This window comes from Euleptes europaea, chromosome 15 (genome assembly GCF_029931775.1).
Source record: "Euleptes europaea isolate rEulEur1 chromosome 15, rEulEur1.hap1, whole genome shotgun sequence".
Classification (NCBI taxonomy): Eukaryota; Metazoa; Chordata; class Lepidosauria; order Squamata; family Sphaerodactylidae; genus Euleptes; species Euleptes europaea.
In genome coordinates, this window is record NC_079326.1 from 58,297,449 (window position 1) to 58,323,369 (window position 25,921).

General features: G+C 47.7%; 1 protein-coding gene across 1 annotated transcript in view; it reads left to right on the forward strand.

Moving 5' to 3' along the window:
* CPS1 (carbamoyl-phosphate synthase 1) overlaps positions 1-25,383 on the forward strand; it is a 146,973-nt gene extending 121,590 nt beyond the window's left edge. Inside the window, exons 32-38 of the mRNA XM_056861131.1 lie at positions 2,728-2,898; positions 6,921-6,995; positions 12,655-12,753; positions 20,729-20,788; positions 23,175-23,287; positions 24,931-25,060; positions 25,285-25,383. Of these exons, the coding sequence (XP_056717109.1) occupies positions 2,728-2,898; positions 6,921-6,995; positions 12,655-12,753; positions 20,729-20,788; positions 23,175-23,287; positions 24,931-25,060; positions 25,285-25,383 (747 nt within the window). The remainder of the gene's footprint in view (positions 1-2,727; positions 2,899-6,920; positions 6,996-12,654; positions 12,754-20,728; positions 20,789-23,174; positions 23,288-24,930; positions 25,061-25,284) is intronic.
* The last annotated feature ends 538 nt before the right edge of the window (positions 25,384-25,921 follow it).

The following is a 25,921-nucleotide window of genomic DNA, read 5'->3' on the forward strand; positions in this document are numbered from 1 at the left end:
GGACGAAATAATTCCTGGCGGCGTGGGCAAACGGCTGCAAAGTGGCCCATTTCTCCGCATGTAAGACAGGCACCCCTCTGAAATCGGGCTTCACGTTCCTGGAGCGGACGTGGGGGATTTCGTGGAACGAGCAGTGGTGCCTTGGGTTGAGGCTTTTGGGTGCCCTTCTCCTTGTGCTTTTGACGGACGAGAGAAATAAAGCGGCGGCGGCTTTCCACTTCCTCGGCTAATAGAATCCAGCCTTCGAGGGTATCGGGATCGCCCCGCATGTAAGACCAGTTCAGAATGTCAGGATGCAAGGCTTCCCTGAAATGATGGATTAGGGTGGTCTCGGGCCAACCTACAATTTTACTTGCCAGTCGCTGAAATTCATCGGCAAATTCCCGAACTGTAGCAGAGCCTTGTTTTAATTGTAAGAGTTCCGTTTTGGCTCTTTCTCCCAGGAAGGGGTCCTCAAACCTCCTTCTCAGGGCAGTCATGAAGTTGTTGAGGGAACGAATCGCACGAGAGCGGGTGTCAAACTGGAGGACCATCCAGTCAGCCGCTTTGCCTGTCAGGAGGGAAGCTACGTACCGCACCCGGCTATCTTCCGTGGGGAAAAATTGACCTTGTTCTCGCATATAACTGTCCACTTGATGCAAGAAACAAGGCAAAGTCTCAATAGATCCGTCATACGTAGTCCTCAATTTGAGTTGCTTCCAAGGGCCGGGCGCGGGCTGACCCGGTTGCACGGGTGGTCCGAGCGGAGGAGCAATAGGAGCTCCAGGAGGCAAGGGTGGAGCAGGCACATTAGCAGGTGGTTGCACGGGTGGTCCGGGCGGAGGAGCAACAGGAGCTCCAGGAGGTAAGGGTGGAGCAGGCACATTAGCGGGTGGTTGTACGGGTACCCCCTGACCCGGTATCGGAACGGGCTGTCTCTGAGCTATCAGGGTTTGTTGTAATTGCCTGTTCTCGTGAAGCATAAGTTCCATTACTTCTTGGAGTTGATCAACACGGTCGGAGAGCTCCCGATTCTGGGCTCGTAAAAGATGAACCTCCTCACTTGGGCCCCCAGTAAGATGAGGCTTACTGGTTCGGAAGCTCGTGGCCCATTGAGAGCTATCCCCATATAAATCCTCGTCTTCAGACTCATCTGAGTCGCGACGTCGGTCAGCCAAACGGCGTGCGCGTTGGGTCGCACGCGACGGGACAAACGCCGGGGAAAAAGTTAGACCTGATAGTCCCAGTACATAGTCCTTGGGGCGCGTGTCCACGTTCGCCTGATTCCTTGCTGCAGCCGCCCTGGCTGCTTCCGCCGCCTCTCTCTCTCTTGCGACCCTAGCCGCTTCGGCGGCTTGCTGATCCGCAAGAACTTTGGCGTTCTCAAGCCTTAGGGCAGCCTCTGCCGTAATGCGCGGCAAAAGTTCTGTCTCGAGGAGCAAGAGTATGGGGTCAGGTTCCCCGCCCAGCAGAGGTTGTACTCGAACCGCCAGTGCGGATGCCTCGGCTCCAAACGTCGGGGTCAAAACTTGAGCCAAGGTGGCTACCGGGGTATCCTTTGTACATTCCACAAGGAGAAGAGCGGTGCTAATAGCGACTCGCTTGGCCTCAGCCTGGCAGCTGGCCGCATCCGGGATCAGGGAAAAACCCTCCGGCGGGGCTCCCGCCATGGTAGAAAGAGTTTGTCGAGAAATAAGATTATCCAAAAGTCCAGTTAATATTTGTAAATCCTCAGTCGCCAATCGGGCATCGTCCAGTAATTGATCCAAGTCCTGAAGATCTAAACGAGCATCAGTATCCTCCGATGTTAACATCCAGAGACGTCCTGTAAGAGATTGCCACTGCGCGTGTACCAGTCCCCTCAAGCGGCAAACCTCTCGGTTCGTCCGGAAAAGTTCAGCGATTAAGTCCTGTAACAGAGTAGGGTCCTCTGAGAAGGGCTCCAGGGTAGTAGATCACCTGGAGAGCTGCACAGCTCCCATCCAAGTGGCAGGCGAACCCCCCTGGGCTCCAGCCTGGCTAGGAGAACGGTGAAGATATGCGATAGCTGTCATAATGTCAGCCCTTGGCCCACAGAACCAGAAATCACCACAAAGTCGTATAGAGTCCAAACAGATGGCTTTTACTGATCAAATAGGCATACAGTGCAAACGAATAAAATGACAGCTATGAAAGGCTCACTAGCTGGGAGATATTATAAGGCAGGAAAGGTGGGAGATTACACGCAGGAATACAGTTTCCCAGGAGCTGAGTTCCCAGGCTTAGGCATGCGACCTTGGGGGGCAGACAATACAGCACAGAGACAGAGGCAATAACGAAACCGAGATAGCAGCCTGACAGATCTCCAGCTAGTACCTGGAGGTTGGCAACCCTAGGGTGGGGCCAGGTTGGGGCTTTTGCCCAGCAAGACTTCTGTTTGGACATTGGAGATTTGATTGGCCGTGCACATTTTTTAAAAACGTTGCTTTGGCAGTAGCTGCTGCCACAGCACAAAGATCTTCACTGTGTAACTGAAGGAAGGCTACGGCACCCATTTTGTGGCTGTGCCTGCCAGGCAGTGTTGGGGACCTCTGTTCTAGAGTAATATTTGTAGTAGTATTGTAGTATTTGCAGTAATAACAACTCAGGCATTAAGACAGCACTAAGTTCAGGAGATGTTTGGAATCTAATGGCTGATGCTACGCTGATGCTTTCTCTTTCTTCAGAACCAACGTAGCGGGCTTAACGATGCCTCTCCGCTCTCTTTAGGTGATTGAGTGCAACCTGCGTGCCTCGCGCTCGTTCCCGTTTGTGTCCAAGTCTCTCGGTCTGGACTTCATCGACGTAGCCACAAAAGTGATGACGGGGGAAATAATCCATGAGTCTGACCTTCCTGGGCTGGAAAAACCCATGATCCCTTCAGACTATGTGGGCATCAAGGTATGCTCAAAGGAGCCTGCAGAAAAATGAACGCTGTCTGGCCCATATGCCTGATCAGAGTTACCCAATGTGGCACCTATGAGCTCTGGGTGGGGAACTACCTGGAGATCTTTGGAGCAGAGCCTGAGGAGGGTGGGGTTTGGGGAGGGGAGGGACTTCAGTGCCATAGAGTCCAATTGCCAAAGCGGCCATTTTCTCCAGGTGAGCTAATCTCTATCGGCTGGAGATCAGTTGTAATAGCAGGAGATCTCCAGCCTAATACCTGGAGGTTCACAACCCTAGCCACTGGCAGGAGGTTTTTGGGGTGGAGCCTGGGGAGGGCAGGGTTTGGAGAGGAGAGGGACTTCAATGCCAATTGCAGTCCAATTGCCAAAGCAACCATTTTCTCCAGGTGAGCTGATCTCTATTGGCTGGAGATCAGCTGTAATAGCAGGAGATCTCCAGCCACCACCTGGAGGTTGGCAACCCAAATCATGATGTCCACAAGGGTTTCCCCTTGGGGCTGACCAAACTTGTCAGAAAAGGTAGGGCCATTGTAAGGCAGAGCTTGCTATTGGCTGCCCACACTGAAATGAAAGGATTTCCCACAGAGGATCAGGAGGACTGGTAAACACCAGGGTTTTCCTTAGCCAGTGTGTGGTTCCATTGCCCCTTCAGGCTTTCTGTCTTCCCAGGAGGTGTGAGGAGAGAGGTACCAGGTACTGTTTGTCTCTGCCTCCTGTGGCAGCCATTTTGAGGTGGCACTCACCAGCCTGACAGACCTCAACAGAGGTACGGTGGGCTGAGATTGGCTCAGAGAATTGCAAGTTTTTCAAGTCGCTGATACAATCGAAGTGTTGGAAGGGGTCCTTAGAGGCCATCTAGTCCAACCCCCTGCTCAATGCAGGATCAGCCTAGAGCATCCCCGACAAGTGCTGGTCCAGCCTCTTCTTAAAGACTGCCAGAGAGGGGGAGCTCGCCACCTCCCTAGGGAGCCCATTCCACTGCTGAACTACTCTCACTGTAAAACAAACAAACAAACAAACAAAACCCTTTCATTTCCAGCCGATACCTTTCTGCCCATAATTTATACCCACTGTTGTGAGTTCAATCCTCTGCTGCCAACAGGAGCAGCTCCCTGCCCTCCTCTAAGGGACAGCCCTTCAAATACTTAAAGAGAGCAATCATGTCCCCCTTCGACCTCCTCTTCTCCAAATGAAACATTCCCAGGTCCCTCAGCCTTTCCTGGCAGGGCTTGGTCTCCAGGCCCCTGATCATCCTCGTCGCTCTCCTCTGCACCTGCTCCATTCTGTCCACCTCCTTTTTAAAGTGAGGCCCCCAGAACTGCACACAATACTCCAGGTGCGGCCTCACCAATGCAGTTTACAGAGGGACTATGAGATCTTGTGATTTGGATGTTATGTTGATGCATTCCAAGAATGCATTAGCCTTTTTTGCCACTGCATCACACTGGCTGCTCACATTCAGCTTACAGTCCACCCGTACCACAAGATGTTGTTCACACACAGTGCTACCCAGATCTGCTATTGAGCTACAAATCTGCCTGGTTATGTCTTGAAGTACATTGTTTAGAGTGCAAGGGGAAGAGTATAAACTCATCAAAAACCCACCCCAGTGAATTGTTTGGATTGCACAGAAAGTGATAAATATGCATTTTTGTGTATTCCGGCATGTTTTGTGAGCCAGAATACTCAGTCCAGGCCTGGTTTTTGCAGGGTCGCTCCCTCAGGACAGGAAAGAGAGATGATTCTGGTCAAGGTTCCTCCTACTCTAAAAAAAAAAGAAGCCCTGTGATTTCTATGTAGTTGACATTAGTCATTTGCATGGAAATCGGAGGCGCAGAGTTTATCCCTTTAGGTGATGACAAAATGCTGTTTGATCCCTACGGCAGGAATGATTATGAAAATGTCAAGAATAATTAAAAGGCTACAGATGGGTCCTGAGGGAACCCCCAGAACCTTTTGAAGAGAAAGCTCTTCATTAGGAATGAGTATTCCCCTCCCCTGCGGCGCTCTAGTTGAATACTGTGATCCTGACTTCTTTCTGAGATGGTATAGCTTCCCCCGTAGGTAAAGCAGTTACCTCCAAATATCTAGCTGTAGGTCAAACTTGTGAAAAAGTAAGGTTGTCAACCTCCTGGTGGGACCTGGAATTAGAACCGATTTCCAGGCGATAGAGATCAGTTCCCCTGGAGAAAATGGCTGCTTTGGAAAGTGGACTCTGTGGCATTATACCCCAATGAGGTCCCTCCTCTCCCCTCCCCTCCCCTCTCCTCCCCAAACCCCTCCCTCCCCAGGCTCCATCCCCCAAATCTCCAGGTGTTTCCCAACCGAGAGGTGGCAACCCTACTGAAAGGCAAAAGAAGGCATTTCTTCATCAGACTGGGGCCAGTCTGAACTTATTCCTGTACGCTGCTGAGAACGCCATGAGTTTTATTATTCTGGACATGAAGAGGATGAGGAAGAGATTCCTGCGTTCTCTTACCATAGCCTCAAGAGAGGATACTCAACACAATTACTAACATTGCAGGACTTTTCCTCCTCCTCCTCTTCATCTTCTCTTCTCTCCACCTGGTCTCTAGGAATGATAACCCAGCCAGCATTGTGAGTATTGATAGGCAGGGGAGGCAAAATGAGGAGGGCCCCTAGGAGATTGTGGCCTTTTATGCGTGGCTGTTTCCCTCACCGTCACCCCTCCGCAGACTTCGTGTCACCCAAATAATGCACTTTCAATCCACTTTCATTGCACTTTGAAGGTGGATTTTACTGTGTGAACTTGAAATCCACTTGCAAATGATTGTTAAAGTACATTGAAAGTGGATTTGAAAGGGCATTATTTTTGTGTCGATTATGCATGCTGTTTGTGACCATCAGAGGCCGCCTCGCTCTCCCCCTGCGTTACCCCGCATTTTGCCCACTTTTTCAGATACCTGTTTCATCTTGAATTTGAAAACACGGGCAAAATGTGGGAAAATGTAGGGGGAGAGTGAGGCGGCCTCTGACGGTCGGAAATGGCATGCGTGATCAACACAAAGATCCAAAAGTCATCGGAGGGGTGACATCAAGGGAAACAGCCATGCATAAGAGGCGCATGTCTTCCCCCTGAGCTTGAAGCTGGCCGTCAGGTCAGCCCAGTAGGGCCCTTTGATCTGGGAGATTAATTTCCTCAACGACCGGCTCTCCCAGACCACTCCCCCACACGAAGCCTGCTGGGTGACCTTGGGCTTGTTCTCTCCGAACCCTCTCAGCCCCACCTACCTCACAAGGTGTCTGTGTTGGGGAGGGGAAGCCAGCGTGGTGTAGGGGTTAAGAGCGGTGGTTTGGAGAGGTAGATTCTGATCTGGAGAACCAGGTTTGATTCCCCACTCTTCCACATGAGTGGCGGAGGCTAATCTGGTGAACTGGGTTTGATTTCCCACTCTTCCACCTTGGGCTAGTCACTCTCTCTCAGCCCCACCTACCTCACAGGGTGTCTGTTGTGGGGAGGGGAAGGGAAGGTGATTGTAAGCCCGTTTGAATCTCCTTTGAGTGGTAGAGAAAGTCGGCATCTAAAAACCAACTCTTCCTCTTCCTTAAAAGTAGAGAAAAGGTGGGGTATAAAAACCAACTCTTCTTCTAAAATGTACAGACAAGTCACTGATTTCTCTCCTTTCTTAAAAGGAGACCCTGAAGTGGTTGGGCCACTTGCTTGAACTGTTATAGCACCGGTTCTGATGCAGGTTGTGGGGTGCAGCCGCCAGGCACGCCTAGGGGATGTCCTGCTGCCGCTACCGATTGGAGGTGCAGGTGAAAGGCGATTGTGTTGTTGCCCAGTGGCAATAGATGACTGGGAGGGTCTGAATTTTGCCTGGTGGGTCAAAGATGGCACACGCCTGCTCTAGAAGAATCTCGGTTGTTCCTACCACAATGAGCCAAATCCCCTTCTTGCTTCTCATTTCAGCAAGACAGAGATTGTGAAAGTCACAGTTTTACTGAGTGAATAATCTGTTCTCCCCCCCCCCCCTTCTTTCCTTTTTTTGCCAGGCTCCGATGTTCTCCTGGCCTCGCCTGAGGGATGTGGATCCTGTTCTCCGATGTGAAATGGCATCCACTGGGGAGGTATCTAATTTTTAGGAACTTTCCCTCACAGCATCAGTATGTCGCCTCAAACTAATGCAGGGCTGCATGTTTTTCCTCCTCACTTCCCCACTGTCATTCACAAGAGACTCCTACTGTATAGCAGCTCACTGGCTAGGATCCTCTGGAACTAGTAAGATGATTTTGACTAGTGGGTACAGGGTTGCCAGCCTCCAGGCGGACCCTGAAGAACTCCTGGTGTTACAACCGATCTCTGGATGACAGAGATCAGTTCCCGGTGGAAAATGGCTGCTTTGGAGGGTTGGCTCTGTGGGATTATGCCCCACTAAGGTCCATCCTCTCCCCAAACCCCACCCTTCCCAGGCTCCACCCCCCAAATCTCCAGGAATTTCCCAACCCACAGCTGGCAACCCTAAGTGGGTAGGCTACGGTGGAAAGATCTTATTGTGCTTAAATGGTTCCCCGCAGTTCTCCTCAGAGAATAAATCTGCTTTGGAAAGAGAAATGTAATGTACATGTTTTTTCTCTCTCGTCAAGTTACATCTGATTTATGGTGACCTGTGGTAGGGTTTTCAAGGCAAGAGCTCATACCCTGAAAATCTGGTTGGTCTCCAAGTAGCTCTTCTATTGCATCTCAACACAGTTACCCCCTGAAACCATCTAAATTAGGGTGCAGAAATAAAGAGGCTGAGAGCCAGTGTGGTGTAGTGGTTAAGTGTGGCAGACTCTAATCTAGAGAACCAGGTTGGATTCCCCGCCCCTCCACATGCAGCTTGCTGGGTGACCTTGGGCTAGTCACAGTTCTCTCTGAACTCTCTCAGCCCCACCTACCTCACAGGGTGTCTGTTGTGGGGAGAGGAAGGGAAGGAGATTGTAAGCGGCTTTGAGCCTCCTTAAAGGTAGAGAAAACCAGGGTATAAATACCAGCTCTTCTTCTTCTGATTGTTCACATCTCTGCTCCTTAAGAATTGCAGCACACTTTCTTCTTCAGGGGATTTACATGTGTGCATCTATCTGTGTGTGAGTATGCGCGCATGTGCCCATGAGTACAGACAACGAGGAGAAAAGATCCGCGCTGCTTTCCTTGGTGCCCCATAGCTACCACTAGCCCTGCTTTCAATTTAGATGGCAGTAAATATATGTGTGCATGAAAGGCAATAATCATAATGTCCCAGAGGAACATTAACTGCCGGTGGAAATGAGTTCCCCACAGGGAGCGCTGCGATTCTAACACATTTATGCACAAGGATCTACAATTTGTTTTAGAGAAGAGCAGGAATCCAGTAGCACCTTAAAGACTAGCAAAATTTCTGGCAGGGTCTGAGCTTTCATGAGCCACAGCTCATTTCTTCTGCTCACTTCACACAGATGTGAGCCGTGGCTCACGAAAGCTCAGACCCTGCCAGAAATTTTGCTAGTCTTTAAGGAGCTACTGGATTCCTGCTCTTTTCTACTACATTGGGATCTAGAATTTTTTTTGTGTGACACATGCAGCCTAGTCCTACGTTGTTTTACTCAGAGGTCAGCACGGCTGAATTCAATAGGAATTTACTCCCAAGAAAAGCGCATAGGTGTAGCAGGAGAGAGAATAGCTCTTCAGCTTTCATACAGAGAGATCGCTTGTTAAATGATGTGTGTCATACTACTGAATAGTGTCGAGATGGGGCTGTGGCTCAGTGGTAGAGCCTCTGCCTGGCATGCAGAAGGCTCCATGCAGAATGCCACCCTGGCATTGCTAGTTCAAAAGGATGAGGTAGTAAGTGATGCGAAAGACCTTTCTCTGTCTGAGACCCTGGGGAGCTGCTGCCAGTCTGAGTAGGCAATTCTGTCCTTGGTGGACCAAGGGTCTGATTCAGTATGAGGCAGTTTCATGTCTGAAACCGCACTGGAATATTGCTGCTTCTTTTCTCTTAAGTATTATTATTATTATTATTATTATTCTGCCTTTCAAATTGTAGTTGCGCTCAGAACTGCTGCACGTTTTGCTTTCAAGCTAGTTAGCGGAGAGAGAAAAACCTGATCGTCCTTCTGGCTTTCTGATTTCATGAGTGAAAGGAAAGTAGTTTAGCCAAGGGCTGAAGATTGGTTTTCTGAGCATTAGATGAAGGGAGAGAATAGTTTAGTCATAAAAGAGAGATTATTAACTTTTATGAGTTAGAAAGATCCATATTCACAATTGCCATAAAGCAGGAGAGTTGTGAAGGTCTTTCTTACAAGTGAATAGAGGGTAATAATTTTCCGACTGGTAAAACAGTCACTTAATCTACAAATGTATTTTAAATACAGAACTCCTGGTGGGTGTGAATTTGTGGAAGCCGTGAGGTGAGGGGTTGCCAGCAGGCCTGCGGAAAAATGTCATGTCCCTTCAATGCCAGCTTCCCATGTGGAAATGGGCAGCTGAAGGGTTTTTTTTGTGAGGTGGTGTTAAACAGCATTGCCAGGTGAATGACATCCCATCAGGACTCTATGAAAGGGACAGGATATTTTCTCTTTCTCCAGGCAGTTGTCAACTCTATGTACAGCAAAAATGTGAAGTGGATTTTTCTTTAAATATAAATTACTGACCACTGATATGGTTGATGATGGTAATGTCACCTTATGCTTTTGAGATGGTATTTCCCTTTCCTTCTTCATAAAACGTAGAGAAAATTGGCATATAAAAACCAACTCCTCTTCTTCTATGGTGACCCTATGAACTATTGACCTCCGAAATATCCTATCATTAGCAGCCTTGCTCAGGTCTTGCAAACTGACGGTTGGGGTTCCCTTGGTTGAGTCAGTCCATCTCTTTTTTAAAAAAAGATATTTTATTAACATTTTCAAGAAAAAACAAACACATTATATACACATACATTCACACAGTTTGCACTCCTTCAGGGAGTCTATTTCATCTTACATTTCAAACATCTTATACATTGTTCTTATATTCTACATTTTAGATAATAAATTCCTTCTATACTATATAGCAAATTTTATAAGCTGATCCTTATATCTAACAATCTATCCTTTCCATTTAACATAATCAAAATAACATTCCCATTTCTTTTGGGATTCTTCAGTCCATCTCTCGTTGGGTCTTCCTCTTTTCCTGCTGCCTTCAACTTTTCCTAGCATGATTGTCTTTTCCAGTGAGTCTTGTCTTCTCATAATGTGACCAAAGTACGGCAGCCTCAGTTTAGTCACTTTAGCTTCTAAGGAGAATTCAGGCTTGATTTGATCTAGAACCCATGAGTACAGTCCAGGGTATCTGTCAAACTCTCCTCCACCACCACATTTTAAATGAATCCACTTTCTTCCTCTCAGCTTTCTTCATTGTCCAACATTCACATCCATTCACAGTAATGGGGAATATCAAGGTATGAATTATCTTGCTCTTGGTCTCCAGCAACATTTCCTTACACTTAAGGATCTTTCCTAGTTCCTTCATGGCTGCCCTTCCAAGACTCAATCTCACTTTTCTTGGTTGCAGTCTCCCTTTTAGTTAATTTTTGAGCCAAGGAATAGAATTTTTTTTTAAACAATTTCAGTTTCTTCATCGTCAGCCTTAAAGTTGTGTCATTCCTCAGTAATCATTCCTTTTGTCGTCTTGATGTTCAGCTGTAGTCCTGCTTTGGCACTTTCTCCTTTAACCTGCAGCAGTAATCGTTTCAAGTCTTCACTGTTTTCTGCCAGTAATGTGGTATCATCAGCATACCTCAAATTGTTAATGTTCCTTCCTCCAATGTTCACTCCACCTTTGTCTAAATCTAATCCAGCTTTCATTATGATATAGATTGGACAGCTAGGGTGATAAAATACATCCTTGGCTAACACCTTTGCCAATTGGAAACTATTATGTTCCTCCATATTCTTTCATAACAGTTGCCTCTTGCCCAGGGAACAGATTGCCCATCAAAATAAACAGATGCTGTAGCACACCCATTTCTTTTAAAACCATCCATAGATTTTCATGATCCACACAGTCAGAAGCTTTGCTGCAATCTATAAAACAGAAATTGTTTTTCTTCTAAAATTCTCTAGCATGCTTCAGTAACCATTGTAATTTTGCAATATGCTCTCTAGCGCCCCTTCCTTTTCTGCATCCAGTGTGAATCTCTGGCATTTCTTGTTCCACATATGGTAAGAGTCTTCGTTGTAACATTTTGAGCATCACTTTGCTTGTGCTGGAAATGAATGCAACTATCTGATAGTTGCTGCAATCTTTGACATCTTCTTTTTTGGAATTGCTGTGTAGATTCAGTGGTTCCAGTCTGTGGGTTATTGATTTGTTTTCCATATTTGCTGGCATATTTGTGTTCAGATTTTGATGGATTCAGTTTTTGAAGCTTGAAATATCCCATCTACTCCTGGTGATTTGTTTCTTCCAATTGTTTTGAGTGTAGCTTTCACTTTACTGCAGTTTCTTCATCAAAATATTCTTCTCTGAAGGGCTCTGTCATCCTTTAATCTCTTCTGTATGGTTCTTCAGTATATTGTTTCCCTCTTTTCTTTTTTTTTGTCCTGATCAGATAATGTATGTTGATCTTTTAGCATCCCACCGCACCCAAAATACCGGTAATAGGCATGCTCCTCTGATACTAGAGAGAATAGGTATGCAGCATGACTAGTATCCATTCTAACTAACAGCCATGAATACCCCTCTCCTCCATGAATATGTCCACTCCCCTCTTAAAGCCCTCCAAGCTGGCAGCCATCACCACATCCTGGAGCAGGGAGTTCCACAATTTAACTATGTGTTGTGTGAAAAAATACTTCCTTTTGTCTGTTTTGAATCTCTCTCCCTCCAGCTTCAGCAGATGACCCCGTGTTCTAGTATTATGGGAGAGTGAGAAAAACGTCTCCCTGTCCACTCTCTCCAACCCATGCATAATTTTATAGACCTCTATCATGTCTCCCTTTAGTTGCCTTCTTTCCAAGATAAACATAGTCCTTTTTCTCTCACACGCACATACCCCGATTTGTTTTTTGTGTGCTGAACAACCGGCCTGATGAAGAGCTCTGGAGAATTTGCATGCTCGCATGTGACCTTGCGATGTTTAGCTTTGTCCTGATACTGCAAAACATTTTTTTTCCTAGGGAACGATTAGTAAAATGTTAGATATTATTTGATCTCCAGGTTTTTCCTTTCTGTATTTTTGCAGCCGAGGTTTCTGGGCTTAGATGCCCTGAAGAGTTTCCCAGATCCTCCGGAAACGTCTAGATGTTCACACTATGCAACCTATGGCAGGCTGTAGCCCTGATTTAAGTGTTGCATTTCCAGCCCTTGCTATTATTTAAATGTTAAGTGTTATGAACATTTTGTTGAGAACATGCCTACTGCGTGAACCAGACGCTGTGTTTGGTGTCCATATAATTCCTAGCAGGATCTATTTCTGGTGCTCCATGGTGTGCTATTTGAGAGTAAAGCATTGCTTACGCCTTCTTTACTGCTTAATTAAAATACAGGATTTGCCAGTGCTTATCTGCCATTTCCCTGCTGGGTCAGAAACGAGAGATAACTGGGCTTTCCTTAAAGAAGAACGTTTTGTTCTTTTTTTTCAGAAATGGGAATTACTTTTTGCATTTCCCTTAAAAAAGAACATTTGGGGGTTTTTCCTTCCAAAATGGGGATTGCATTTTGCTTTGGATTCCTTGATCAAATCAGAATTACATTTTTCATTATCCTCCCCTCCCCCCTTAGGTGGCCTGTTTTGGAGAAAACATTCACTCTGCTTTTATGAAGGCAATGCTGTCGACAGGATTTAAGGTGCCGCAGAAAGGAATCCTGCTTGGAATCCAGGTGAGACTGCAGTAACAAAACACAACAAAGGAGTGATCTAGTGGCTTACCGGCTGGAACGAATTGGGTGGGGAAGAGCCGTTGCTCAAAAGCAGATCATACCCTTTCCATGCAGGAGGGCCCGATTCTTATGCTACATGCACAGTCAGCGTAGGCCCATAGTAGGCTCAGTTGTTCAGGCAAATTTAAGCAGGCTGTAGTGACCAACTTTGAGAATGTCACCGATTCCAAACTTCATACATTCAGTCATGGAAAGCAATTGTCTCCCGACCAGTTGTCATTCATAATATAGCTACCTCAGGCTGAAAGTCTTATGAGGGGAGGGGGGAGACATCTACAATGCAAAGAACACCCTGATGCATTTGGAGTTCTAAATAAGGCAGGGGAATATGCATCTCAGAACAATAAAAGTAAGCAGGCAAAAAAAAAAATAATACCCCTGAAATAAATGCGAGAGGCCCCTCTCCCCGCAATGCTTCTTCTCTGCCTCGGGGTAATTACAAGCTGCAGGAGATACAGAAGAGTGAGACATTCATAAATCTCCTCCAGGCCTGCACGTCTGTTCCCCCAAATGATCCGTCACCGCATCTAAGATTGGAAAATGCGAGGGGTCTCATAAAAGCAATGGATGGCCTTTCTCAATCCCCCTGCTGTGCTTGTAATAAGCTTATGCCCTGCATAAAGTCAATAAGAAAATAATTAAAAACAATACCGGCTTGCCAGTCTGTGAGTGATTATTACAGACGCTGAGACGCGGCGTGGGAATTGGGCCCACCCATTTCCAGCAAGAGGAAGCCAGTCTGAAGAAGGGTGAAAGACAAAGGTTGAAAGGGGAATGTCATTTGGGGCCAGTTCAGGATGCCTGGGAAATGTTTAATGGCTCACATGCAAATTAGCATTTATTGACCCATCATCCATGTGGAAGAAAGGGTGCTGTCATGTGCCATTAACGCATGGTTCAGAGCTCCTTGGCCATGTTAATTTTCAGTTTTTTTGATCTCGCATTCAAGAAAAGGTAACACATGGTGCGAAGGAGCTGTTACAAGCTGCCACCGCTCTGCCGTCCAGGTGAAGGCACGGGGCAGGGGGTTAGAGGGCGCAGGGTTCGGGGGGGGGGGAAGTGCCGGCGCTGCTGCTGCCTCCACAGCCTCCCAGCAGGGAGTCAGCCCGGGTGCTGAAACTCACTGGCAAACCCTAGGAACTGCCGTGAAGCTTACATTTATATTGGCACAGTGCACCAATTGCAAAACCCGGAAGAGTTGCGGAAGGTGGAGGGTTGATCATGCGCGCGGGAGACAAGCTTGCATGTTAAAATTCACAACATTCAAGGGAGAATCGCCGGATAAAACAGCCGTGCGTTTTCGGCCATGGATAAAGGACTTGAGCATACTCTGGTCCAAATCCCTATGTATCTACATGCCATCAAGTTGCAACTGACATATGGCAATCCGAGCAAGGGGCTTTCAAGGCAAGGGAGAAGCAGAGGTGGTCTGGCAATGCCTTCTTTCGGCAGAGTCTTGCTTGGTGGTCTCCCCTCCAAGTACCCACCCTGGTTAGCTTCCTAGATCTGATGAGGTCGGGCTATACCATGCTGCCTTCCCGCCCTCCAAGTTCCTATTCTAGCAGAGCTCTTCTTTATTACTGACTGGGCAAGTCTACACTACCGATTGAAATGGTTTAAGAATGATTCTCTCATAGGTCATTTAAGCATGGGAGTTTTACCCGAGGTTCGGTGCTGGCTGGACCCACACTTTTCCGTTGGGAATCTTGGCACCAGCAGTCTCCAAGCTCAAATCAAGTCCCGCCCCTTTAAATGCTGCTTTGTAATTGGCTTACTTCGCAGTGCTCACTGTGAGAGAAGATTCCCCAGCCCAAAAGCCAATTGCCGCATAAAAAAGCATTTTAAGAACAAAAAACGGAGCAATGAAAGAAAGCAGGAGGGGAACCAACTCTCCGTTTTAAAAAGCCTTTCTTTTGCTCAGGAAGAGCCCCCAGGAAGCAGGAAGCATTTGCACCCCCGCCTCTTTACACACTGCTTTGTGATTGGCTGTGAGAGATGCCATTCTTCCTGTGGCCCATGTTTTGCCTTCTGCACGGAGATTTCAGCTGGGCTGAGCTCAGGGGAGAAGGAAGAGACAGGTTAACAGAGGCCAAGTAGCACAGCTTCCCATGTCACCGGCAACACAACTAAGCCACTTCTGGTGCACACTGGAATTGATGTTGCTGCGTCATTGGCGGTATCACAGTCACTCCAGCCCAGCCCTACCCACATTACTGACCCACTGATCAGCGGTGGGGGAGGAGGCCCTGGCAGCCATGTTCTCTCAATATAAGGAACACTTGGAAGGAGAGAATCTTTGGGTCCTACTTGGTAATTAATGAGTTTGTTATTTATTTGTACATCCCTGCCAGTGTGGTGTAGTGGCTAAAAGCAGTGGACTGTAGTCTGGAGAACTGGGTTCGATTCCCCACTCATCCACATGGGCGGCAGTCTCTAATCTGGTGAACTGGGTTGGTTTCCTCACTCCTACGTAGGGTTGCCAGCTCCAGGTTGAGAAATACCTGGAGATTTTTGGGGAGAACCTGAGGAGGGTGGGGTTTGGAGAGGGCAGGGGCTTCAATGCCATACAGTCCAATTGCCCAAAGCAGCCATTTTCTCCAGGTGAACTGATTTCTGTCGGCTGGAGATCAGTTGTAATAGCAGCTAGTCGGCTAGATCAGTTGTGACCTCCAGCTAGTATTTGGAGGTTGGCAAACCTACTCCTACACAGGAAGCCAGCTGGGTGACCTTGCGCTAGTCACAGTTCTCTCCGAACACTCTTAGCCACACCGACTTCACAAGGTGCCTGTTGTGGGGAGAGGAAGGGAAGGCGACTGTAAGCCGCTTTGAGACTCCTTAAAAGGTAGAGAAAATCGGGGTATAGAAATCAACTCTTCTAATACAGAGTGAGGCTTCCCTGTACCATAAGTCAAAACCCTCTTCTGTTCTTCTCAAAAGGGTCCCTTCAGAGTCTGCCAGAAAGCCAGGTCTGCTTTTGCCGAAGTGTTTTTTGGCGGTGGTCTGCTCCACTGGGCAGAAGAGGCCGTCCCGCTACAGAAGAGGTCTATAAATCACAGGGGAGGTGTTGTGCTTGACCTGCGAGGAGATGGCCAGTCAAATCGCAGGCCCTTCCGGATAATCCCCCGGCTGATGATGAATGAGCAGCTCTCTTTTCCCTCTGGCTGCAGAGTCGTGAGGTCAGGGGAAGGGGAGAGAAGTGCCATTAGAGGAGGTCAACTGCATTATGAACTTACAGGATTTTGTTCATACCTTTCTCCCTTTTGGATTCACTGTTGTGGAGAGGGGGGTATATACAGTTTGAAGAAAGGTTGCAGTTTCTTTCTTCTTAAAAAATAAAATCATCCTGGCATATTGTAGAGTGAACAATTCAGCAGAACTTTTGGAAAACTTAGTAGTGTTGTATTGTGGCTAGAGTTCCGGGCTACAGCTTGGGAAACCTGTGGTGTTAAATTGTGGAACTCCCTGCCTCAGGATGAGGTGATGGCTGCCAACTTGGAAGGCTTTAAGAGGGGAGTGGACATATTCATGGAGGAGAGGGCTATCCATGGTGACTAGTCAAAATGGCTACTAGTCATGAATTCTTACCTGTTCTCTCCAGGATCAGAGGAGCATGCCTATTATCTTAGGTGCTGTGCAACACAGGCAGGACAATGCTGCTGCAGGTGGTCTTGCTTGTGGGCTTCCTAGAGGCACCTGGTTGGCCATTGTGTGAACAGACTGCTGGACTTGATGGGCCTTGGTCTGATCTAGCAGGGCCTTTCTTATGTTCTTTTGAGTGACCCAGCAGAAATGCTTGGGAGTATAAGCCTTGTTCCATTGACTGGATGGGCCTAAACGAGGCTTTGTGGATGGGCTGTGGATACACTGAGGAGCCACATGTAGCTCTTTGACATGCAGTGTGGAGCTTCTCTGAGCATTGCTCCCCAACGTGGCACCTGCTCCATGTTACAGGAAAGTGGCCAGGGCCTATACCTGGGTTGGCAGGTGGTTCCCACCTGGAAACAGCCTCTGCTGCCAGAGGTAAGCCAAGAGGCCCCCTGAAGTGTAGGCCTCCTGCCAGGGATGGAAGGAAATGTGGCTCTTGGGTCTGATGTTGAGAGTGGCTCTCTGCAAGCTGCGGTGTGAAGGGCCCCGCTGCATCAGATGTTAGATGACGGACTGTAAAACAATCACAAAGGAAACTTCTGTTGTAGTGGCCTTTACACATTAGTGGGAGCAGCCCAGAGGAAGTTAAATATGCTTTGCCCTTACAGAAATTGTTGGTTACTGAAGGACACACTTATACCTCTGCATCCTATCCAGTCTGGATGGCACCCTGGTGTAGAGGTTAAGAGCCGGGTTTGATTCCTCACTCCTCCACATGAGCAGTGGACTCTAATCTGGTGAAATGAGTTTGATTCAATGCTGATTCTATGACCTTAGGGAGCTCATGAGAGGGAGGGCACCTTGGCCATCTTCTGGGCATGGAGTATGGGTCACTGGGTGTGTGTGTGTAGGGGAGGTAGTTGTGAATTTCCTGCATTGTTCAGGGGGTTGGACTAGATGACCCTGGTGGTCCCAACTCTATGATTCACATGAGTGGCAGACTCTAATCTGGAGAACCGGGTTGGTGCTTGGTGACCTTGGGCCAGTCACAGTTCTCTCCTTACTCTCTTAGCCCCACCTACCTCACAAGGTGTCTGTTGTGGGGAGAGGAAGGGAAGGCGATTGTAAGATGCTTTGAGACTCCTTCAAAGTAGAGAAAATCAGGGTATAAAAAACAACTCTTCTTCTTCTACTGTGTCCATGGAGATCTCTACATTTTTCAAAAATGATCCTACACCAGAAAGTTCTGATGACTCTGTTTTGTGAGAAAAAAAAGAGGGTTGGGGGAATTCAGGATGCTAATGAAAGGGCTTTGGCTTGCACCCTGCATTTTCTATTAAACAGCATTAGCTGAATAGTTCCTTTCACTCCCTTTCCTGATTGGGCTATTTAGTAATCCTTGTTGGGGAAAGTGCATCTGCCTTACATCTGTGGTGCGGAACTGCTGAGCTTCCGAAAATGCCAAGAGCATTCAAGGAGCGCTTTATTTTTGGATTGCAGCTAAACAGACCCGTTTCTTGGTGACCTTCTACCCCTGCACTGTGTGTATTCTTTGTGTCCGTGGACTAAGGGGGGGCATTGTTGTGGTGCTTTCTCTGTCTTGTCTTTCTCTGTTTTGTGGTTGCACCCCACACCCTACCTCAGAATGCTAAGGGCGCTCGCAGGCTCAAAAGGTTTGGGGCGTTCTGTGCTACAGAGATCCTTGCATGCATGTGTTAGTCATAGGATGGACATCCTTTGGCCTAGTGCTACTTTAAAGAGTGACCCTCCTTTTTTTTGCTTTTCTAATAACGTAAGAGTAGCCATGCTGGATCAGACCAGTGGTTTATCTAGTCCGGCATGCCCTTGGGAGGCCTACAGACAGGGCAAAGAGGTTCAGCCCCCTCCTCCAGCACCTGGTTTTCAAACTGATAGTGCCTCTGAATCTGGAGGTTTCATGTAGCAATGGATGGAACTGTCCTTCATGGGTTTGTCTAATCCTAGAGTTGCCAACCTCCAGGTACTAGCTGGAGATCTCCTGCTATTACAACTGATCTCCAGCCGATAGAGATCAGTTCACCTGGAGAAAATGGCCGCTTTGGCCATTGGACTCTATGGCACTGAAGTCCCTCCCCAACCCAAACCCCACCCTCCTCAGTCTCCACCCCAAAAACCTCCCGCCGGTGGTGAAGAGGGACCTGGCAACCCTATCTAATCCCCTTTTAAAGCCATCTTTATCAGTAGCTATCACTACAGCCTGTGGAAGTGAATTCCATTAGTAAATTACACGATGTGTGAAGACAACCTTTATTTTGTGGGTCCTGAATCTATTGGCCACAACTCCATTGGATTCCCAGAACAGGTTCTAGCATTGTCGGGGGGCAGGGGAGGTTTCCTCTGTGCACTTTCTCCACGCTATAAAAAATTCCTTAAGTCTCCTGCCCCTTAGTCTTATTTTTCTCTAAACTGAAAAGCCCCAAACTCCTTGTAGGGAAACCGCTCCAACCTCCTGATCGTTTTGGTGGGCCTCCTCCATCCCTTTCCCAGCACCTAGAATACCCTTTTTGAGACACAATGATTAGAACCCGAGGGGCAGCCGTGTTAGTCTGTCGCTGGCAATAGAAAAGAGCAAGAGTCCAGTAGCACCTTAAAGACTAACAAAATTTCTGGCAGGGCAGGAGCTTTCGTGAGCTCTTTCCCTACGTTTCCCCACATTTCCCCTGCTTTTTCAGAGATCCGTTTTATCTCGAATTTGAAAACATGGTCAGAACGTGGGGAAACGCAGGGGGAGAGGGAGGCAACCTCTGACGGTCGGAAACGGTATGCATGATCAAAACAAAAACCCGAAGTTGTCGGAGGGGTGACGGCGAGTGAAACAACCATGCATAAAAGACCAAAGACAGTCTTTGTACAGGTTGAGAGTGTGGGATATATTTTTAGAAATAAATTAAGTGTAGAATTTGGGTTTCCCTGCAACGGAATTGTTCCAGTTACTCTCACTTGCTTTCAAGTTCAGCTGAGGGGCCAGAGAGCTGCTTTGTAATCCTGCATTTGATACACGAAGCAGGTTGGGGAAATTCTCAGCCACTTTTAGTATTAACTGAATCGGTTCAGCTCTGTAAAAATCAATGGGTTATACATCAGCCAAGGGTCTGAGCCTGTATTCAAAGCCTAATTACCTAGAACATGTTGGATGTGATCCTGGTAGAAATCGCACTCTCAGCCATCCTTGAAAGTTTTGTGGTGGAAAATGAATCAATCTGAGCAGCCTCGAAGGCCTACAGACCGTGGTCAGAACTTCTATGGGAGAGCCACGTCTGTGTTCTCTACGCTAAACAGTAAATACAAATATCCACCATGACGGCCCTGGCAGCTTCCCAGCCGCGAAATCGTATGTCACGAGCGCTCAATAACATGTTTGATAGAAGTTTGTAATGCTGTAGCGAGAGCCGGCACCCCCGGACAGAAGGCAGAACGATTTCGCGGCTGGGAAGCTGCCAGGGCCGTCATGGTGGATATTTGTATTTTCTGTTTAGCGTAGAGAACCCAGACGTGGCTTTCCCTGAAGTTCTGGCCACGGTCTGTAGGCCTTGAGGCTGTAGATTGATTCATTTTCCACCACAAAACTTTCAAGGATGGCTGGTGAGTGCGATTTCTACCAGGATCACATCCACAGATCTAGGTGGGGAAATGCTTTTATGAAATCCTGACCCTTGGCTAGTCAGAAGTTGGGTAACCACTAAATGATGAAAGGGGTCTTTGTTTCTCTAAAGCTCATGCTCCCAAAATGGAGTGCTTTGCCATTGCCACCCAGACTCTGGCCAAAAATGGAAACAGAACTCCAAATTCTGCCTCCCCAGAGTAATTCAGTAGACGTTGTTAGTGAGGAATAAATGTTTATGCAGACCTGACCATCTTGCCTAATTTGTCTGGACTGCAAAATTTTGTTTCACTGGTTGCGAATTTTGACGTTTGTAGCCCAGTAAACCACATTCCCTGGCTATAAAGCCCTGAGTGGCAGCCTGCTGTGTGAAGACCTCGGGAAATCCAGCTTATTGGTGAGATATAGACTCCGGATTCACAGCAAAAGGTGGCTCTGAAGCTTGTTAATCTACAATAACTTGCCAACCACAATAAAGCTCCTGCCCTTTATAGCTTTCTGTGACATTCGCTCTCAAGAAGAGGGAGATGTCCGAGACTAACATGGAGCTTTACTACGTTCCTAACTATAATAGCAGAGCTTTACTGCGCGTGATGAAAAATCCACTCTGCAAACAGGTCTGCCAAAAGGAGGGGTGTCGATTCCTCCAACCTTGGCTTTGCAACCCAGATTCTTTCATTTCTCTTGCAGCGTTCCTTCCGTCCCCAATTCCTTGACGAAGCTGGGCGGCTGCAGGAGCGAGGCTTTAAGGTAGGCTGTTTTATGTATGAAACCTTGGAGGCTGTCCCTGCTGGGGGGGAGCAGGGAGAGATGGGGGAATTAAAAACAAACAAAGCAGCATGATCTTCAAGCTCTTACAGGGATTTTTTTTGCCTTTGTATGTGAAAAGGAATCACTGGTTGACACACACACAGCGTGGGAGATGCTCTGGAACTTATCTTTTAGCAGCAAGAAAGATGCGCAGTGCAAAGACTGCTTATCGGAGACTGACATGACAGAGAACCAAGGGGGGAGACAATTAAAGCAACAGCCCCAGCGCCGCCTCCTTCTAGCCTTCCTTCCCCTGCACTGTCTAATCAATGAAATCAGGCCATCACCTTGTGACGTTTCTAGGGGTGTGAAACTCCAGGTACTAGCTGGAGATCTCCTGCTATTACAACTGATCTCCAGCTGATAGAGATCAGTTCCCCTGGAGAAAGTGGCCGCCTTGGCCATTGGACTCTATGACATTGAAGTCCCTCCCCTCCTCAAACCCCACCCTCCTCAGGCTCCACCCCAAAAACCTCCCACCAGTAGCAAAGAGGGACCTGGAAACCCTAGATGTTCCCCATTCCAACTCCTCATCACTGGCTTCCATGTTTGCAGTCATGGCCTAGCCGAATAAAACATACATGAGTAGAGTGGATATAAGAATATACAAGTGGAGACCCACTATAGTTGGGGGGGATCTCTCCCCTTTCTTAGCCTTCTCCCCTCCCCACACACACACACCACCAAGGGTGACGCTGCCATGACGGCTGCAGTTCCTGGCACCCCCCATACACCAATAGCGATACCGTCAGGACCACCACACTTCCTGACCACCTCCCCTCCCCCCCATCACAAAAAGAAGAGGTGGTAGGTGCGGCATCTGCTCATACGCAGACAACACATTTGTCTTTGGGGGGGATATAAACCCCGTTTTTTAAAAAAAAGCATTTAGATTTTTCTGCAAACTGGGCGGTGGAGGGGAGAGTCCCCCAAGTTTGCGGGAAAATCTGTTTTGTATCACTATGGGCCTGAGCTGCAGATTTAGATACCCGCAGATTGGGCTATACCTGACTATTAGAATATTAGGCTAGCTAGAATATTAAACTAGATAATTAGGTAGATAGACAGACAGACAGACAGACAGACAGACAGACGGATGGATTAGATAGATAGATAGATAGATAGATAGATAGACAGACAGACAGACAGACAGACAGACAGACAGACAGAAGACAGACACATAGACAGACAGATGGATAGATAGATTCATAGATGGATAGATTTACAGATGGATGGATAGAAAGAAAGACAGGAGGTACATAATTCCTCAGACAGACAGACGGATGGATTAGATAAATGGATGGAATAGATAGATAGATAGATAGATAGATAGATAGATAGATAGATAGATAGATAGATAGACAGACAGACAGACAGACAGAAGACAGACACATAGACAGACAGATGGATAGATAGATTCATAGATGGATAGATTTACAGATGGATGAATAGAAAGAAAGACAGGAGGTACATAATTCCTCTGATCTTTTTGTTTTTTTGGGGGAGGAGGATAGGTGTAATAAATGTATATCTAAGCTCCTTACAGAAGGGGCCCCTGTGATTTTTGCTGAAGATCACCAAGAACTGAGATTTGTCTCTTAAGGTGATTTGATTTGCCCGGTTTGGACATAGGCCAGAGCAGCCCAGACAACCTTGTGACTTGGCATCAGCAAAGCCCCGTTGGGCCCCTCCCCCGGCGCAGAGCCCTCCCAGTTGGCCCGTGTGGCTGCAGTTGGAAACCCGCTGTGTAGATCTCAGTGGGCTCACTGAACGTTCAGCGGTTGAGAGAGAAGCAGGTTTAAGGGTAAAAGGCAACAATGGTTTGCTGTCAAGAAAAAACTTTATCAGGTTTAGCTAGCTGCTAGTAACCTGGGTTTTCCCCTCTGCTTCTTAAAGAACTCTTGCAGAAAAATGGGTGGTGGTGGGGAACCAGGTGGGGCACTTTGGAATCCAGCTGCAATTTAATAGAGCCAACTATTAGTGACATGATAACCATAGGTACACTTCCATCATTGCAAGAGAGTGACGGTGGTGATGAGCTTGAAGACTGGCAGGCAGCGTGGTTTACACTGCAAAACCTGGTGCTCCCAGTCCAGCAGGGACAGTAGAGAGACCGGCCCGCGCCATGGTACTTTGACAGCCTGGCTTCTCACCCCTGATGGAGGTGTGAACAATGTACGGGGCCTGAACCTGTTAATGAAAAGTCAACGTGATGCATTTTCTTGACTTTGCCAGGCACATGGATGAGACCCTTGCAGAACAAAGCCAGCGTCAGAGCGTTATTAGTGATGATTTATGCAATGAAGGATTTTTCTCCCCTCTGCAGCTTTATGCTACAGAAGCGACATCGCAGTGGCTCAATGCCAACGGCATCGCGGCATCTCCCGTAGTGTGGCCATCCCAGGAAAGCCGGAACCCCACACTCCTTTCAGCCAAACAGTAAGCGCTTCACCTAGTTTACAGTCAATGAAGGCACTTTGGGGGAAAAGTCATCTCGGGCATCCGGGAAAGTCCCAGGCCAGATACTTTGCCCTAGGCTATTTATGCAGGGCTGTTTCCCTCCCAGTCACCCCCACCAACTGCTCCGGGGCTTCGTTTTGATTATGCACGCCTTTCCCAACCGTCAGAGGTCACCTTGCTCTCCCCATGCATTTCTGCATGTTTTGCCCACGTTTTCCGGATTCTTGCTAAAATAGCATCCGGAAAACACAGGCAAAACTCGCGGAAACATGCGGGGAGAGTGAGGCGATGGCGTGCATAATTAAAACGAAGCTCCGGAGCATTCGGCAAGGTGGCCGCAAGGGAAACAGCCCTGCAGAAATGGCCCTCGTCTCAACTGGAAAATTAACTTCTCTTTGGCACACAAGAGCTCTTTCAAACAGTCTTCTTGCTGATTCATTTGCCTGTTTAGATGACCCTTCGACTTGCGTGAGCCAAGCCCTGGCAGATCCAACCTGTGTATTGTTATGACTCTTCTTCTTGACTCATCACAAGCTTTTATTTTCATGCTTCACATGAGCAGCTATTTATGCCAGGGAGGCAGCTGGAACACCCTCATACCCTGGGAAGCTTTTGTTTGAACAGAGAAAGGCATCTGTCGGAGGTAGATGGCTGAAGGGCCAGAGTCTTAATTAACTGACATGTTTCGCAGCATCCTGATGTTGGTGTGCCCTGAGTTGGACCTTTGTTCCTTCTAGCCAGCGATGGCCACGCCTCTCCAGGGTATCGAGTGAGAAACGCCTGCCACCTGAGCTCTTGAGAGCCAGCGTGGTGTAGTTGTTAAGAGCAGTGGACTCTAATCTGGTGAACTGGGTTGGTTTCCCCACTCCTACATGAAGCCTGCTGGGTGACCTGGGGCCAGTCCTATCCGAACTCTCTCAGCCCCACCTATCTCACAAGGAGTCTGTGGTGGGGAGAGGAAGGGAAGGAGATTGTAAGCCGCTTTGAGACACCTTAAAGGTAGAGAAAAGCAGGGTAAAAAAACCAACTCCTCCTCCTCCTCTTCTCCTCCTCCTCCTCCTCTTGTTTAATTGGAATTGCCAGGGATTGAACCCGGGCAGGTCATTCTACCAAGGAGCTAAGTTCCCCCTCCATGTTGTTCACTAAAATCATATCAAGAGCTGGATTGAGAGCGATGCTGAATGTGTGCCGCTCCTGTTCGTGTGGCTGTCATTTTTAGTGCTTCCCTCCCCAGCCTATCTGAGCAGGATCTGACTCACCGATCCTGTGGATTAGCTTTATCTGCTGCTGTATGAGTTGTGGCGGCAGTGGCAGTGAAATCTTGTGCCTGGAAAGAGGGCAAAAAGAGGTCCGGCGAGCTTGGCACGTCTGCAGTCTACTTTAACCTGCCGCTGTGCTTCTGTCCCTTACTGTTTTCCTGTAAGATTGGATTTCTGTATCAGGTTTGTAAGCAGGTAGCTTCAAGGTGCTTTAATGCCTTTGGACCTAACTTTAAAGAGGGAGAAAATTGCCTACTGAGTACAAAGATACCTGTGCTGATGGGATATTGAAAAACACGTGTCGGTTTTGATTTCCTGAGCGTTGTCGGTTTTATTCTTACATTTTGTTTGTTGCATGTCCAGGCTCATGAAGGATGGGAGCATAGACTTGGTCATTAATCTCTCCAATCACAACACGCAGTTTGTCCACGACAATTACCTGATCCGCAGGACAGCGGTGGACAGAGGCATCTCGCTCCTCACTAATTTGCAGGTATCTCTGTCCTCGTCTCCAGCCCGTCTGTGGCGAAGACCCCTGTTAAAGCCCTCAATAGCTTTTGGCGGCCCACAGTTTTCATACTGCAGCCACTCGCCAATTTGGGCCCTGCTCTGTCAGCCACGACCCCAGGCTCATGATGACAGTCTGAACGCTGTCAGGATAAGCATAAGTTGGTCTTTTGGGATCATCACTCAATTTCTCCTTCTTCTGGCTTTCAGGTGGCAAAGCTCTTCACGGAAGCCATCGAACACTCTGGAAAACTGGACTGCAAAAGCCTCTTCCACTACAGACAGTTCGACGCCGGCACGGCTGCATAGAAGAGCGAGCGCCCCGTTCCCCCTGACATGGAAGTGAGGATCCGGTTCACGACTGAGCTGAAGCCCCGTTCTGCACATTCAGACCTGGATCAGATGCCTGTTTTGTCCAGATCAAGTAGACTCCCTGGCCCACATTGAAGCGTGCGAGAATAAAAAGCACCCCCGATCGTCTTTGTGTTGTTTCTGAGCATTGAAATCCTGCCTCACTTGCTTATTTTTTGGGGGGAAACAAAATATAGGCTAGTCATGTGATCAAACAAATCAAAGACTGGGGGTGGGGGAAGCGGATGATAGATCATGAGATCTAGCAACATTGCATTACATTTTAACCAACAAACCCTTTTCCTCACTCATAATTTTCTAGGAAATGTTGACTCCCTCCAGACAGGAGAAAAAGTTGATAACTCTTTCTGTGAATTCTAGTCTTTGGCCTTTTATGCAAGGCTGTTTCCCTCATGGTCACCCCCTGACTACTACAGGATTTTGTTTTGATGATGCATGCATTTCCCGACCTTCAGAGGTTGCCTCACGCTCCTCA